This window comes from Microtus pennsylvanicus, chromosome 6 (genome assembly GCF_037038515.1).
Source record: "Microtus pennsylvanicus isolate mMicPen1 chromosome 6, mMicPen1.hap1, whole genome shotgun sequence".
NCBI lineage: Eukaryota > Metazoa > Chordata > Mammalia > Rodentia > Cricetidae > Microtus > Microtus pennsylvanicus.
Window position 1 is genome coordinate 24,750,073 of NC_134584.1, and position 17,040 is coordinate 24,767,112.

General features: G+C 44.2%; 1 protein-coding gene across 2 annotated transcripts in view; it reads right to left on the bottom strand.

Moving 5' to 3' along the window:
- The window catches only part of Drosha (drosha ribonuclease III), a 109,969-nt gene that overhangs the window by 89,366 nt on the left and 3,563 nt on the right, over positions 1 to 17,040 (bottom strand). For both annotated transcript variants that reach the window (XM_075975849.1, XM_075975848.1), the window contains exons 4-10: positions 13,907 to 14,737; positions 12,925 to 13,017; positions 10,835 to 10,945; positions 10,412 to 10,643; positions 6,789 to 6,930; positions 5,146 to 5,300; positions 1,096 to 1,176 (exon numbers count right to left, since the gene is read on the bottom strand). In XM_075975849.1, the coding sequence (XP_075831964.1) occupies positions 1,096 to 1,176; positions 5,146 to 5,300; positions 6,789 to 6,930; positions 10,412 to 10,643; positions 10,835 to 10,945; positions 12,925 to 13,017; positions 13,907 to 14,737 (1,645 nt within the window). The remainder of the gene's footprint in view (positions 1 to 1,095; positions 1,177 to 5,145; positions 5,301 to 6,788; positions 6,931 to 10,411; positions 10,644 to 10,834; positions 10,946 to 12,924; positions 13,018 to 13,906; positions 14,738 to 17,040) is intronic.

The window sequence follows — 17,040 nt, forward strand, 5'->3', positions numbered from 1 at the left end:
GCTGCTCTGGAGATCAGGGGATATGAAGGTATGAAGGCCATCCCAGACAAACAAAAGGTAATTCTGTCAAGCTGACTAGATTAGGCCACAGAGCAGCTGAACCACAGCAACTCATTCAGTCAACATATCTGCCTCCATCACAGTCAGAAATGAGGGTTGGAATTTCTCACAACTTCTCTCTGTTACCCTGACCCTCTACTCTTGCCCTGATCCTTCTTCTCAGACACTGATCCCCAGCAACAGGTCACAACACCCTGCCTGAGGTACAGGAACAGATGCCCACAGATGGAACCCTGTCAAATCTCCTCACCACACTCGCTGACCTCCAACGTGAACCGAATAGCTGAAATTATCAGGCGGTCTCATAGTTTTACTAGAGCCTCAAGCAAGTTTTACATAGAAATTAAGAACTTATATATTCCATGTGTACGTGTAATGTGTTGAATCATAAAACAGTAATCCTGGGATTAATGAAAATAACTTACAAAACTGAAAGCTAGTGAGGAAAAATATCATAGGAAACTAATCATGTTTCGTGTTCCCGGGTATGGGCTGTTACTGAGTTACAGAGGGTAGTTGCAAATGACTCCAGTAGAAAGATGGTCTGTCCCTTCAAGCTTAGAGTGCCCCTGAGAAGCCAAGCCTGGGCTGTGTGGTCAATGGGAATTCGACAGCTGGCAGAGACCATTCTGACAAGCACTGTAGTGAAGACGAAGTCCCTGCAGGTAGAAACAGGGCAGGTCCCCAGGGGAAAAGGACATGAGCCTCGTGGCTGGCATAAGAACATTTCCCTGGGGCAATCCATAACCACTGAAAAAAACAGGACACTAATACTACGGAGGATCCAATTCGAGAACACATAATAACACAGATAACATACATGAACCTTCCAAACTCTTTTCAGTTTCCTTGACAACATTCTGTAGTCTACTCAAAGCCCAAATACCTTCCCTGTGTAACTGTCAGTAACAGAGCCTATAACCAGGAACATGAAAAGATTATTTTGACATTATTTCATTTAAGGAAAAGAATAACAATGGCATCTATCTGCCCGTGGCTCCTTGGTGCTTACACAACCATCCCCCAGCCAGTTACCTCTTCTCCAGGATAGATGCTGTGCCGGATTCCTGTGCGTCTGGCTTTGGCGCTGCATTTGCAAAGTGGTCCATCGTTCATCTGTCAGAAACAGAGCGCAATTCAGTTTCACTGGGGGAAAAGTCACAGGAGGCACAATGATGCCTCGGAAACTGTGAGGTTTAATGTCATGAGTGCTGAGGCCATGAAGAGGCTGTCATGGTTAGAAGATTAAACAGCTGTTCCAAAACCAATAAAGCTGCAAACTGTCTATAATATATGATAAAAGGAAACCGTATGACAACACTGGAATCCCAAGTTATTTGTGCAGCCAAGCAGGAAATATCAGTGTCAGCACACCATTAGCCCTCGCGTCTCCTGCCCCTCTGGAGTACTTCCCTTCTTCTTATCTCAGGGAAAAGGACTTTACACACAGAGACAAATGTACTTCATATGCTAAAGGTATGCACAGACTGCTCTGAAGATAACCTGCAGATTAAATGTTTTAAAAACTAAAGTATGTATGAAGTGCAGGATCGGGTGTGTCTAATAGAATAAAAAGCTTCAAGTGCTAGACAGCTTAACGTATGTATAGCCTCTTCCACCCTGTTTCACTTGACTCTGCACGTGAACAATGCAGAACACCTCTCAGAACAGTAAGTACCAAGCCAAAGAGGATAAATAGCAAAGTCCATGAACTCAAGTAACATTTATTCTAGAAAGGAGAACAAATAACACACTTAGATTTTTGAAGAAAAAGAAACTCCATCTAAATAGACGTAGCACTGGAGCTGCTGTGGGTGGTTAGGTAAGGCCTAAAGAGAGAAAATGAAGTGCTGGGCAGCACAGGAAAATAAGACGGGTATTCTACCACACACCCCAAGCATACACAAGATAGAGAGGAGGCCTGACTTATACCCAGGGACATGAAACCCCATTAAATAGAATAGCTCATGTATGTATGTGATACACACGTGTGAAGCCCAAACATGACCTGAAATCAAAATCTAAACAGTCGTAACAGCCAGTGTCCAGGCTGAGCAGGTGGCTCAGTTGTTAGGGCCCTTGCCTCACAGGTGTAAAGACCGGAGTCAGAGCCCCAGAACCCACATAAACAGTCAGGCAAGGCGACACACGTCTGGAACTCTCAAACCAGCTAACCAGGCCAGAGAGGCAAAGTTCCAGGCCAATAAGAAACTGCTTCAAACAATAAGCGGAAGACCCCTGATGATCACATTACCTCCACCATGCACACGCAGGAACACACTTATGTGCACGCATGCTGAGGATTATATCTGGGCTGTGTTCTATCCTCCATGCACACACAGGAAGACACTTATGTGCACGCATGCTGAGGACTACACCTGGGCTTGTGTTCTATCCTCCATGCACACACAGGAACACACTTATGTGCATGCATGCTGAGGACTACACCTGTGCTTGTGTTCTAACCTCCATGCACACACAGGAACACACTTATGTGCATGCATGCTGAGGACTACACCTGTGCTTGTGTTCTAACCTCCATGCACACACAGGAACACACTTATGTGCACGCATGCTGAGGACTACACCTGTGCTTGTGTTCTATCCTCCATGCACACACAGGCACACACTTATGTGCACGCATGCTGGGGACTACACCAGGGCTTGTGTTGTAACCTCCATGCACACATGCAGCACACACTTATGTCCACGCATGCTGAGAATTACACCTGTGCTTGTGTTCTAACCTCCATGTACAATGCTAGTCCCAATGCTAGTCCCAGGAGTTACCCAGTGTAACTATACTGAAATGAATAGTTTTTTTCATTCCTTAAATACAATGTAACAACTACTGACACAGCATTTACACTGTACTAGGTATTATAAGTAACCTAGAAATTTAAAGCATAAAAGAGGTATGTCACTTATATGTAAATACTGCACCATATTCATAAAAGACTCTACATATGTGGATTTTGGTATCTGCCGACCGTGGAACCAAAATCTCCTTAGATACCAAAGGGTGACTATATATTGATAGCTTTGTTGTTGTTTTTCAAGTTCTAGGATTTGTAATTCATTGCACTCAAATAAAATACAAATGAAAATATTCCAATAAGACTTTGGCAAGAAATAGTAATGTTAAACTCCTTTTAGTCTTTTGGGAAATCTAAACTCCTGGAAGTACAGCAGAAAAATTGCATTACCATCTGAAAAACAGTGCTAGGATGTTATCTGAAGAAACAGCTGGCCAATAAGAGGCTTTCTAACTCTCCATCAACAACGACAACACACTCCTACTACCAGTCCTCCTAGCTCCAGGGCACAACCAGCCTCCATTCTTGCCTTCCACCCGGGTCTATGCTGCCACATGGACCACTGCACGAGGCTCAAGCACACTGAGGACAGAAAACCAAGTACAATCAACAAAACAGTAAAATAACCACGGAGCTCAAGGAGGCTGAACAGAGCAGCAACACAGAAAGCAAGGCTCACGCTTCCTAAGAGAGAAGAGCCACTGGTGAAAAAGATCGGGTATGGAAAAAAGCTTTCTTTTAGGGCAGAAAACAATGCTCTAAAATTAGACTGTGGTGATGGTGTGTACTTCTGAAAAAACAAGAATGGATGCTGACTTCTGTGTAAATTCTATCATATGAAAAGCAGCCCCTTCATTTGAATAGAAAGGAAACTGGTAGCAACTGTTAGGAACGGCAGCACTCAAGAAGCTGAGGCGTAAAGAGTCACAAGTTCAAGGTCAATCAACCTGGACATTCCATAAAAATATGGTGTAAAATGCAATGAAATTTTTTGCAAAAGTTTCTACTCAATTCCAGGGCATCATAAAGTACATTTTTCTAATGTAATTTCAATTATATTAACCTTTTTCAAAAAATAAAACCTGAAAGATAAAGAAGTGGCTCCATGGATAAGAACACCAGCTGTTCTCCCAGAGGACGAGGGTCCAATTCCCAGCACCCATGTGGTCTCTCACAACCATATGTAACTGCAGTTGCAGGGGATCCAATGCCCATTTCTGTCCTCCATGAGCACAAGGAATGCACCTGGTGCACAGACAGATATGCAGGCAAAATACCCATACATTTAACATAAAATAAAATAATTAAAAATAGCTGTTATCTAACAAGAATCAGAAAAAAATTCTAATTAATACTGAATGGTACGAATGAACCTATTCACAAAATGTAACTGGTAAATTATTGTACTTAGGGACATGTCCTACTATGCACTACAAATTCACATTCATAAAAGACACATTTTTGTATGGACTGTGTATTTGTAAGATACAAATCTGTTAAGCTGGGCAGTGGTGGCACACACCTTTAATCTCAGCACTTGGGGGCAGAGGAAGGCTGATCTCTGTGAGTTCAAGGCCAGACAGAGTGAGTTCCAGAACCAACTCCAAAGCTACAGAGAAACCTGGCCTCAAAAAACCAAAACAAAAAAAAAACAAAAGATACAAATCTGTTAAAAAGACACCACATTTAGAACCAAGCCCTGTGGCACAGGCCTGTAACCCAGCACTCAAGAGGCAAGCCAAAAGTACATAATGAGATCCCATCTCAACAATAACAAATATATATTTATAGACATTGTGTTTTATCAAATATTACTTCAAAATAAAATAAAAATCAGAAATTTTTAAATGTTTCAGCTGCTATGTCATTAACTCACATGCTTAACCAAGAAGAGAATGTAGAAAAACTCACAATTGTTACCAACTAAAAGAAACGATACTGAAGAGAATGATTCCGTTCACCAGTTAGCAGCAAGAGCCCTTCCAGATGAACTGCTTTACAAAGACCCACAAGCTTTTTCCCTCATCCTGCCATCCCTCTTCTTCCTCCAACTGCAGGTTTAATAACAGCACTTCTACCCTGCTCCCAACAAGGAACTTACAAACGTGATTCAAGGAACCCAAAGGAAATAGCTCTGACAAATGACACACAAGCCCGGCAAGTGAAGTTCCATTTCTACACCAGCCAACATGAATCTTCTCGGCCCTGAGTCGTAACTGTGATGTGTGGGTTTGCAACCTTCGTAGCAAAAGCATAAAAACATTCGCACCTGGCCCGGGTCGTTGTACCACAGTTCATCATGAAGCCGGTCAGGGTGAGCCTTTTTGCGTTTAATCTCGGCAATGACATCAAACACCTCGGAGTCTGAGCTGCTGGAGCAGGTGCTCTCCTCGTCAGACTCGCATTCAGACTCACTAGAACTCTCTAGAAGGCAGGAGAAAGCAGGAGAGGTTCATGAGCTTAAACAAAGGTTCTGCAAAGACTTCCAAATGCCCTAAACCTCTAAAGGTAAGGGGCAGCTGGGATCACTGTTTACTGCTCTAGTAAACTGGAGGGAGTTAATCAACACCAAACACTGCTAAGCCATGCCATGAAAAACAAACGGTTTGTAACGCTGTCATAATCTAGCTGGGGAAACAAAGAAAATACAGATTTGCATAAAGAAAACAAGAACTAATAATAACAACGATTATCTGGTGTAAGAAGTTCTTCTGTTCATGTGCTGTTTTCATTAGTTAATGAATAAAGAAACTGCTTTGGGCCTGATAGGGCAGAACTTAGATAGGCGGAGAAGACAGAATGCTGGGAAGAAGGGCAGAGTGGGAGAAGCCATGGATCCTCCTGCCTCAGACAGATACCGGTTAGAATCTTGCTGGTAAACCACTGGCACGTGGCAATACAATTAATAGAAATGGGTTAAATGGGTATTTTAATGAATACAGTTTCTGTGTGATTATTTCGGGTGTAAGCTAGCCGGGCAGCCGGGACAAACAAAGGGCCCCTTTCTCGACAACAATTATCAAATAAAAAAATAACACAGTAATAGTGATTTCACACTTTAAAAAGATATTAATTCAATAAAGAGCTAGTCCACTATGAGCCAAGGTCAGGCAATTTCACAAAAAGGCACTTGCGACCCAGGCCCTGGGCAGAAGAGGAGACTGATGGGAGAGAAAGAATGAAGAGGGGCCGTGTGGTCAGGGCATGGAGACGGGGTTAGACAGAGTGCAGCAGAACAATACTGGAGGGAAGGGGCAGAAGCACCCCAAATGCGAGACTCGAGGCTACATATGAAAGCAACACTGAAGATTTTATACTTTTTCTCTTGATAGTAGCAATTAAAGATATTACTCCTTTCTAGTGTGGTGTCTCACATTTGTATCCCCAGTACTCAAGCAGAGGTAGGAGGGTCAAGAGTTCAAGGCCATCATCAGTCAGGTAGTGAATTTGAAGTCAGGTTAAACTAAATGAGACTCCTCAAAAAAAAAGAAAGCCAGACAAGATTGTAGTCCTCCTGAAAGTAATTGTATGAAAGTAGAAAGAAAGAGAGAGAGAGAAAAAATTATGTGTGAAATAAGCCACAAAAATCAGCCAAATACTACAAGATTCCATGTAGGTGAAGGCCCTGAAGTCATCAATTCAGACAGAATGTGGTGGTAGTTGGGATGGGAGACCGTGACTGTTGCTCAGTGTGAATGTTTCAGTCTGACAGGGTGAAGAGTTCTGCAAACTGGTTGGCGGCAATACACGTGTACTTAAAAATACGAAACTAGATGACTCCAATAGTTAGGGTGAGTTTCGTGTTGTATTTGATTACAACTTGAGGATTTCAAGTTGGGACTCTGAAGGACACTGCCCAAGAGGCCAGCATTAAGCAGTAATAAGGGAGCAGTCTCAGGCTCCTCCACTCACCTAAATCTTCATCTAACTTGGTCTTCGGAGGTTCCCACGGAGGCCGAGCAGCTTTGGCCTTCTCTTGCCTGTTCCCCAACTCTTCCTCAAATTTGTCATATAAGTCTCGGAGCCTACTTGTCCCGACGACAGTAGAATCTCCCTTTTCAAAGCAAAGGAGCAATATGAGAAGCCATATTAATAGTCACCATACTAAGAACCTCCAACCACAAAATGCCATTTTAAAGCCCCAACACAATCGATATTTGAAAAGAAAAATGCCACCCACTGGCAGTGAGCCTCTGAGCCAAACACGACTGCTCGCCTGGCTGTTCGGGAAAATGCACTTCAACACTGAGCAGCACAGGAACTGTTTGCCAGTGCCCAGTAGGTGTGGCATTAAAAAAATTCCATGACCCTTGGGGCAAAAAGAAAGTCCCCTCGCCTCCTCTCTCTGCTGCAAATACAGGGCTTCTACACCCGAGTCCTCAAGTCCTCTGCTGCTGCCCACTCTCCTTCCAGAAGGAAAATCCCTATGAACGCCCAGACCACTGACCTAATAACCACAGCATTTAAGAAGCAGACCTTTCCTATATAAAAAGTAAAACGAAAGCAAATCAATGTGCTGCCACTCAGAAGAGGAAGCACTGCTTTCTGTCAGTTCCTCCTCATTCCCACGACTATTGCTGCCTTGAGAGCTGACACTCTTACCACCGTGTACCGTGTGTGTAACTGTGCCTGGGAGGTCAGAAGAGGGTGACAGACATAGACAGATGTGAACAGCTAGGTGAGTGCTGGGAATTGGACCAGGCTCCTCTGTAAGAGCGCCCAGTGCTTTTAACCACCAAGTCATCTCTCCAGCTCCCTTTTCTTCTACCATTAAAGGTGAAGCTGAGAAGACAACTGCAGTCTGGCATCAGCCTTCAAATCTTATTGTCTCTGGCAGAGAAGGTGGTAAGAATGGCAGAGATGTCATGGTAGAGTCTTGGGAATGAGGAGAAATACAAATACTGCCAAGAGTGAGAAACCCACAGGAGACGTTAACCAAGGAAACCAGAACCTCTGCTCAATAGCCACAAGGAACAAAACTCGGCCAGCAATTTAATGAAAGAGAAAACATTTTCTCTAGCACTCCAGAAAGGGCCCTGTTACCCTTCGGACACCTTGATTCAGCCAATGAGACCCGAGCTGAATGTCAGTCCTGGAGCTGTGAAATGATAAACACTTGTTTCTGAAGCCACACAGCTTATAAAGCTTTGCTATGGCAACAGGGGGAAACAAACTCCATGGAGATGAGCGACACAGCTCTGGCAGAGATGAAAGGGGGAAGAGTTGGAGGGATGGCTCAATGTTAAGAGCACTGACTGCTCTTCCAGGGGACCCAGGTTCAATTCCCAGCACCCACATGACAGCTTACAACTGTCTTTAAGAGAGATAACGGAGGAATTTGGGCAAGGACCAAAATTCTACAACTATGGAAGACTCTCAAGACAGCATCAGAATGCTATCCCTGAACCCATGTCTTCCCTCTGCAAACCTTCTTTTAAGAAAACTAAACCCATCTCATTCAAGTGGCAGCATTTCCATACGCAACAGGCCGTACACTAACAGAACACCGACTTTCTGCCACAGATATTGAGACAATTAGGACAACATTAGAAACAGGGCATAAAATGTCTGCGCCATGAAAGTGCACAGCACACATATTCCCTTTGCTACATAACATGAGCCATCTGACGTAAAAGCCTGCTCCAGTTTGTCAAGTATCATACCACTATCACGGATTCCTCAAACCCTTTTCTTCCAAAGACAAGGAAATCTTTCAAGTCCCCCACAGATAAGGATCTCGATAGGAGCAACTGAAAGATTAAAGGCAATACATACTCAGCAGAAGCTGTATTTCAGGGCCAGCAAGATGGCGTGGCAGGAAAAGGCTCTTGGTGCTGAGTCTGACAACCCGAGTTCCACCCCATAACCTTCGTGGTGGATAGAACGAACCAACTCCCACAAGCTGTCCCATGATCACACACATGAACACACACACAATAAATAAGTGCTTAAGAAAAGCAAACTGTACCTCAGATGTGGGGTTTTAATCTTTTCCCAAATTAACACTCTCTGTATGGTGCTCTCTTGAGAAGCTGGGCGGTGACTATGAGATGCTGCCTCCAGGCAGCCACGCCATTACAAAAAGACACAACCCATATTCTATTGCATACTATGCTGCCAGGACTTCTTGAATACATGTTTCAAAACTTGACATGAACTACTCAATACGTCACTGTAAGACAGACTCTGTAGAAGATAATTTTGTCCAACTACAGAGTAGAACCTAAGTGCTTTGAGCACACCTCAGGCAGAGCAGGGTTAACTATGGCATTTGGAAGGTTTATTAAATGTATCTCAGACTTAAGACACTTTCAATTTATAATAAGTGATTGGCATGTAGCCCTGTCCTAAGTCAATGAGCGTCTTTATTTTCACAAAATCCCAAACAGCAAACCCCCATCTTACCTAACTCCTTGGTTCACAAGGCCAACGTCTTGGGCCCAAATCTATAGTATAAACTTACTCATTTAATTAATGAAACTTGTTGCAAGTATTCGATAAGAGCCTAATTTATAATTAACAGGGTTAATATAATCCTTACGGGGAATAAACAGAGACAAGAGAGGATGGGAGAAAATAAAGTGAAGATGAAGAAAAACGAAGGGCAGTCAGCTGTGGAGAGCTGAGTCCGCCAGAGCAATGTCGGTGCCCACAGCTGAGCTATAGGAGCTCATCCCACGTGCTATGTCCATGGAGTCCCGCTATGGAAAGGCAACTAGACGGCTTCCCTTCCCCCAAATCAACCAAGATGTCCTGGAAACTTCCTATGGCTAGTGATCTTTGGGTCAAGGATACAGCTCAAAATAAAACCTGAATTCTTTACCTGCCCTTTGAGGGAAACACACACACACAGGCACACCGCCAAACACTAGTTAGCAATAGTGACTCTCAAATTGGGGTGATTTCCCCTCATGGTATATTGGGGTTTGAGTGAGAAATGCCCCCACCCCTCCTAGGCCCAAGCATAAACACTTGGTGCATAAGCGGTGCTGCTGTTTGGGGAAGTTCTGGAACCTTTAGCGGGAGGAAGTATGTCTCTGCGGGTAGGCGCTGAGTGTTTATACCCTCACCCTGCCTTATAGCTCTTGCACTTTGCTTCCTACATGCCACTGGGGTGTGATCTCTTTCCACACCATGCTGAAGGCGCCCGATCTTGTCAGGTCTCAGAAGACAAAGCCTGCTAAGGCTCTGACTGCTATAGTCAGCTTCTTGCTCCAGTCAGCTGCTGCCATTGCCGGGTCCCTGCCATTTTGAACTTTAACCCTCTGGAACCACAAGTCAAAATAAATTTCTCCGTTGTTTCTGGTCATGGCATTTACCACAGCCTCAGAGAGGTCACATTAGAAGACAGCTCTGGCTGTCACCAATGGGAAGGATGCTACTAGCACCAAATGCATAGGACCTACAGATGCTGCTTATACACTGTGTGGGCAACAACTCAATACACAGGCAACGCCCGCAAAGGGTTATCTGGCCCCACCAACAGTGCTGCGCTGGAGAAATCCCGGTCGAAGTGGTCTCCGCGTCAGACCTACCACCTGATCCATGGGGTCGCTGGAGTAATAGCTCTCTGAATGTGTGCATCGGATCCACACTGGTTTAAGCAGCTCCTCCTCCTCCTCCTCATTTCTGTCAGCAGGAGCCTCCTCCGGCTCTTTTTCTTTGATGGAAGTGTAGTTCTTCTCTTTGATGGAGCTCTGGCTGTCACTCCATCTGTCTTTTTCCTCCTCCCAGCGAGCTCTCTTCTTCTCCCTGCTTGGAGAACGACTTCAAAGTGGGGGAGGGGGAGGTAGTTATTAAAAATAATCAAAGCTACCAGGTGCATTTACCATATGCATGCAAATACCATGCCAATATCCCACACCAGCTTTCACTAGACCAGTGATGCCAAACCGGCAATCACCTGGTTTATTTGTTTAACAATACAAATTCCCAGGTCCTACGCCAGGTTTACTTACTGATTCGCAGTGGCCTCTGGAGCTGGGGCCCAGGAATCTACATTTTTAATCTCCCCAGGTGATTCTGGTGTGCATCCAGCAGCTTCAGGAGCAACTGGTAAACCGTAACTCCTAGAAGAAAAAGATACTGAGAAAATTTGCAAATCTCTACTTATGGACAATTTCATCAATGAAGATACTAGTTTTGAATCTTTCACATGCTGCTTTGCCTAAAACAAAAAGATTTAAGCTTCCTAAAGCATGGCCTCCACTTGGCTATGGATTTAGCCTGACAACCTATCTCAGTGAAGCACTGCTAACACGCCTACCCCGGGAAAAGCAGATTTGAGTGTTACTACTGAGTGAATCAAAACTGGCTGATTTTGACCCTCAAAATACTAAAATCAACTAAATAAAGAAGCTAAGAAATCTACTACTCTTGAATTCCTGGGGATTAAAAACAGGAATATTAATTCTACGGGTGTACTTGGAGGGGAAAATATGGAGTAGACTCTTAAGCCTATTAAATTTAGGTAGACCCTAAAAATCCTTCAAAAAGACAGCTAGGAAGAACAGCCACATTATTAAGTCAGTGGTCACCCCACTGTCCACTAACTAAAGTTACTGTAATCCAAGAAAGTGTACCTCTAGATCAGTCAAAAATTATTTTGGGACAGGCTCATGCCTGTAATCTCAGCACTCCGGAGGCAAAGCTAGGAAGCCTGTTTCAAGTTCTAACCTCCCTGATACACAGTCAGCTCCATGACAGCCTGGGAACAGATCTGAGACCGCCTCAGAAATTTCTGTAACTTCTAAACATGCACCATTAGTTTTGCTACCAAAAACCAAAAAGCTCTAGTCAAAATAAAACATATGAAGCCATGAACTTGTTCTAGAATATTGTTTTAACTGTGTAAAGGTGTGTTACATTTGTTTATGTTGCAGAATATTTAACTGTGTAAAGGTGTGTTACATTTGTTTATGTTGCAGAATATTTAACTGTGTAAAGGTGTGTTACATTTGTTTATGTGGCAGAATATTTAACTGTGTAAAGGTGTGTTACATTTGTTTATGTGGCAGAATATTAAACTGTGTAAAGGTGTGTTACATTTGCTTCTGCTGCCTTTGTTAATGATGTAAGAATGTGTTACATTTGTTTAATTATGAAAAGATGTGTTGTTGTTTCATCTTGCTGGCTTAAGGCACCTGATTAGTCTAATAAAAAGCAGAAGGATAGGCAGGGCTGGAGGACAGAGTGAAATAAGAGAAGTTGCCCAGGGACAGACAGACAACCGCCAGTTAGCAAACACAGAGTAGAACATACAGAAAAAAGGTAAAAAGTCCATAGGGCAAAACACAGATGAAGAAAAACAGATTAACCACCACCTCAATTAAATGTTTTCCTTTATAAGAGCTGCCATGGTCGGGGTGTCTCTTCACAGCAATAGAAAGCCTAACTAAAACACTACCTATTTCTCATATAATTATATATAGTAACCACTCATTACTTTAGGATTAGTTCTAACAGTTTAATGTTACTATTTCAGTGGCACTTCAGTCAATAAGGAAAATATAACTATTCTCATTTTATGTAAAAGAATTATGCCTTAGAAGGGTTGGATAACTTCACATATAGCAAAGCTGAGGAAATAATCAACCTCCAATTTGTCAGACTCCAGGACCCACTCTTAATCCCCATGATCTAAGAGCACAGATTGGCTTTTAAACATAGAAGTGATGTTTTAAACTGTAGCTATCACAGTCACGGGTCCATCTGCAAAAAGGGGCAAAACTGAACACTTTGCTCTGTTTTTTCTGAAACTAGTAAATTTAAGAACATAATTATGAATAAATTTCAAGGCTTTGCCTACACTTATTTTTTTAATCTAGACTTACTAGTTTGTATTTTTTCGAACCGTGGATGATTATATATATACAGACATATGTATATACACACTTTCTAGTATGGGGATAATTATGAAGATTTTCCTTAAACACCAACAGTATTGGGCTTATTTTCCCAGCCCCTGGCCAGAGCTGAAAGGCACATTGGCAGAGAGCGGCACACACACAGAAGGTGAACTGTAAGAGATGAACCTACTAGTTCTTACCTCCCGGATCTCTTATACTCTTTCTTGTAGGTCCTCTCCGGAGATGGTGATCTGCGGTTGTCCCGGTGCCTGTGTCTCTCTCGTTCCCGCTCTCTTAGAGGAAATAATACACAGAGCTGTGTTCAGCAAGAAGACTCAAAACACCATTGCTTTGCTGAGCGTTCCTCTAAAGAAATGGCCCGTACCTAAGGAAATTCTAGGTGCTATTTCTACTACGCCTTCTTGGTTTACTAGAGGGACGGACACCGTCTACATGGGCAGTTTTCAAAGTCATATCTAGCACGAAGCACTCAACAGAAGTCTACTGACATCTCAAGACCTAATGAGCTAACCCTACAGCAGAAGCATCCAAAGATTCCCTTTACCTACTGATTTCTAGAAAACTCTATTTACTTAGCAAATAAATGCAGACTAAAGCACAGAGTCAAGATTAGAACAAGTCTGGAATGCTTTTCAAAACCTTTTTTTCTTTTTGTAGGTTTTTGAGACAGGGTTTTTCTGTGTAGCCCTGGCTGTCCTAGAACCTGCTTAGTAGACCAGGCTGGTCTCAAACTCAGAGATCCAGGGGCTTCTGCCTTTTGAGCGCTGGGATTAAAGGAGTGCACCACCACCGCCCCACTCACATTCTGTTCTTTACAACAATGTATTCACTTCTCAGTCTCTCTTCTAAGGAGTCTAAATCATGTCCTTTCCCTTTCTTTTTACAAATCAAAGGACATGCCGGGTGGTGGTGGTAATAGTGGTGCAAGCATTTAATCCCAGCACTATAGGTATATAAATCAGCAGATCTCTGTGAGTTTGAGGCCAGCCTGGTCTAGTAAATAAGTACCAGGATAGCCAGGGCTACACAAAGAAACCCTGTCTCAAAAAACAAAACAAACAAAAGAACAATTCACAAGTTTTTGCTGGTCTGGAATCCAATAAAAACTGGCCACGCCTGTGTCTCTGTGGCTTTATTCAAGTACTCTGCAGGCGGGTTTACCTGCTCCTTTCGTAGCTGCGATGGCGGGACGGCGTTCTCCCCCGGTCATATTCTGACCGGTAGCGGCTATCGGGTCTTCTCCTTTCGGGGCTGCGGCCTCGCTCCCGGCGCTCCAGGGACCGATGCCTCTCGCCTCGCCCGTGACTGTGATCTCGGTGTCGGTGGTCATCATAGTGCTTAAGCCTTTCTGGGGACCTTCTCTCACTCTGAGCCTTTGGGAGTGAGTACGGGGGAAGGTGTCTAAAATGAGGGCTACTGCTATTGTTAGCACTGGGTGGAAAAGAACTGGAGTTGTTCTGAAAACTGTTGAAGTTGGGAGGTGGGAAACTGTGTGAGTGGCCAGGAGGGTACTGGTAATTAACCTGCTGGGGCATGACAGGAGGGGGCGGAGGGTGGGGCATGGACGGCGGGGGCACCATGAAGGGGAAAGTGCCTTGTCCGGGAGGTGCTCCAGAGACTGGTGGGTTATTAGGGCAAGGCATTGGAGGGGGCATGGGTGGAAAACAGGGAGGAACAGGGAAAGGGTGTCTCATCTGGTGGTTGGGGAAAGGAGGCCTAACAGGGCAGGGTGGGACAGGGCCTTGGGCTGACGGCGGCATGGGTGGAGGAAAAGGTACAAAGTCTGGTCGTGGAGGCATAAAATTGGGGGCTTGAGAGTTCGAGTATGTGCTCGAAGGTGCACTTGGAGGTTCATATTGATACTGCGCAGGAGGCTGCTGCGGATGAAGAAGTCTCAGATTCTGGGGCCTGAAAGTTGGCGCTGAGGGTCTGGCTCCATGTCCTCCTCGTCCTCGGGGACACCCTCGTCCTGGGTGGAACGACATTCTGTGACTTTTTAGAGAAAAGGAAAAGAGAAATCAAAACAGGGCCTCACCAAGAAGCACATCGTGGAGAGAATAGACTCCTGCAAACTGTCCCGTGACCTACACACAGACACACAAAACAAACGGAATTTTAAAGTAATTTTTTAAAAAAAGGTGAATGATGGTGACACACGCCTTCAATCTCAGCACTCAGGAGGGAGAGGCAGGAGGATCTCTTAGTTCAGAGCCAGACTGGTCTACAGAGTGAGAGTTTCAGGACAGTTAGGATTACACAGAGAAACCCTGTCGAAAGAAGGAAGGAAGGGAGGGAGGGAGGGAGGGAGGGAGGGAGGGAGGGAGGGAAGGAGGGAGGGAAGAAAAAAAGAAAGAAAGAGAGAAACAGAGAAAGAAAGAAAGAAAGAAAGAAAGAAAGAAAGAAAGAAAGAGAGAAAGAGAGAAACAGAGAAAGAAAGAAACAGAGAAAGAAAAGAAAGAAAGAAAGAAAGAAAGAAAGAGAAAAAAAACCAAGACCTCACAGGATAGGGAGAACACGAGGACCTGAGTTTGAGCTACAGAACACATAAAAAAAAAAAAGCCAGACGTGGACGTGCTTGTAATCCCACAGCTGGGAAGGCAGAGACAGGTGGGATGCTGAGGCTCCCTGGCCAATCATACAGTGAGAGAACATATCTCAAAAAGTAGGTGGCACCTGAGGTCATCATCTGTTCTCTGCATGTATCTATGTGGACGCACACACATCACAATGAAAACAGGCTTTCCCAAATACAAGACTATCCCAATGATCCATTGTGAGGGTCAAATTTGAGCTAAACTAAGACTACCCCTCTTATGCCCTTTCCAAGACCCCAAGTTCTCCCAAGTTCTCAAAACGAGTTAAACTCCACCCTGTGTATGACGGATGAGGGTATGATTGATGACAGACACTAATCACATGGCTAATGACAGCTACTAACCATATGCCTCAACCACGCCTGATGTGTTTTTAACTATTTTCCTCTTCAATTCTGTACTTCCCTTCGCCATAACCAATCAGGTTAAATGCTAGCTACCCTCTGACAAGGCTGTGACCCTTTGTGGTTTTCCCCATATAAACCCTAACCTGTAAATGCTCAGGGCCGCTCTCCTCCACCTGCTGACTGGGGTGTTGGATAGTAGACCAAGCCTGAGCCTGTAATCAATAAACACCATTGTGTTTGCATCCGATGCTGGCTCTGTGGTGGTTTGTGTGGGGGTCTCGTGACACAGGCACAACACCGTGTGGTGGTCTGAATGAAAATGGTCCCCACAGACTCATAGGGAGTGGCATTACTGGAGGTGTGGCCTTGTCAGAATAAGTGGGCCACAGGGGGTGGGCTTTGAAGGATCAGAACAGATGCTATATCAACTTAGCAAACTTGTCTGCATCTGACCCCATGCAATTTCCTGCTCCTAGCAAAGCTTATCTTACTACAAGCATTTGGGGCCCCATCTCCAAATGTACATTTGGAACAAGGTGACCACCACTCTCCATCCACCATTTCTCATCTTTCCCGACCACCAGACCCTTGACATAAGCACTTGAATGTCCAATCTATTCAACATGAAATACTTGCCGTGGCCTCCAGTCCTCCCTCAGCTTTGCACTCTCTCCTCTTCTTCAATAATGCTACTATAGACTAAACATTTGTTTCCTCAAAATTCTTTATTCCTGTGTCGTGATACATGGAGGAAGGGCCTCAGAAACCAGGATCAAAGAAAGTCACAGATATTATTAAAGTAAGTCATAAAAGTGTGGTGGCCCCATATGTTCATATTCTTGAATGCTTGGTTCCCAGTTAGTGGAACTGATTGGGAAGGATTAGGAGGTGTGGCCTTGTTAAAGGACCAGGGTAACTGAGGGTGGGCTTTGAGGTTTCAATAGCACACACCAGGCCCAGTGTCTGTCTGTCTGTCTCTCTCTCTCTCTCTCTCTCTCTCTCCTTGCCTGCCTACCTGCTACCATGGTTCCTACCAAAATTATTATGGACTGACCCTCTGGAACTATAAGCAAGCTCCCAATCAAATGTATTCTCTTACAAGAATTGCCTTATTTGCTCTCTGCCTGTTTGCCCTCACCTTGTTAGCAAGTCCGCTCCTTCACTGGCAATAGACCCTACTTCTTTGGGATTCCAGCATACACTGAGTACCAGCTAGACATCCAGACTCATGCACTGAGCAACTACAGAATTCCTGGACTTCCCATTGACAGCCAGCCACTGTTGGATTATCTGGACATCAGTCTATAAGTCATTTTAACAAATCCCTTTCTGTATATATAGACTGATCCTATAA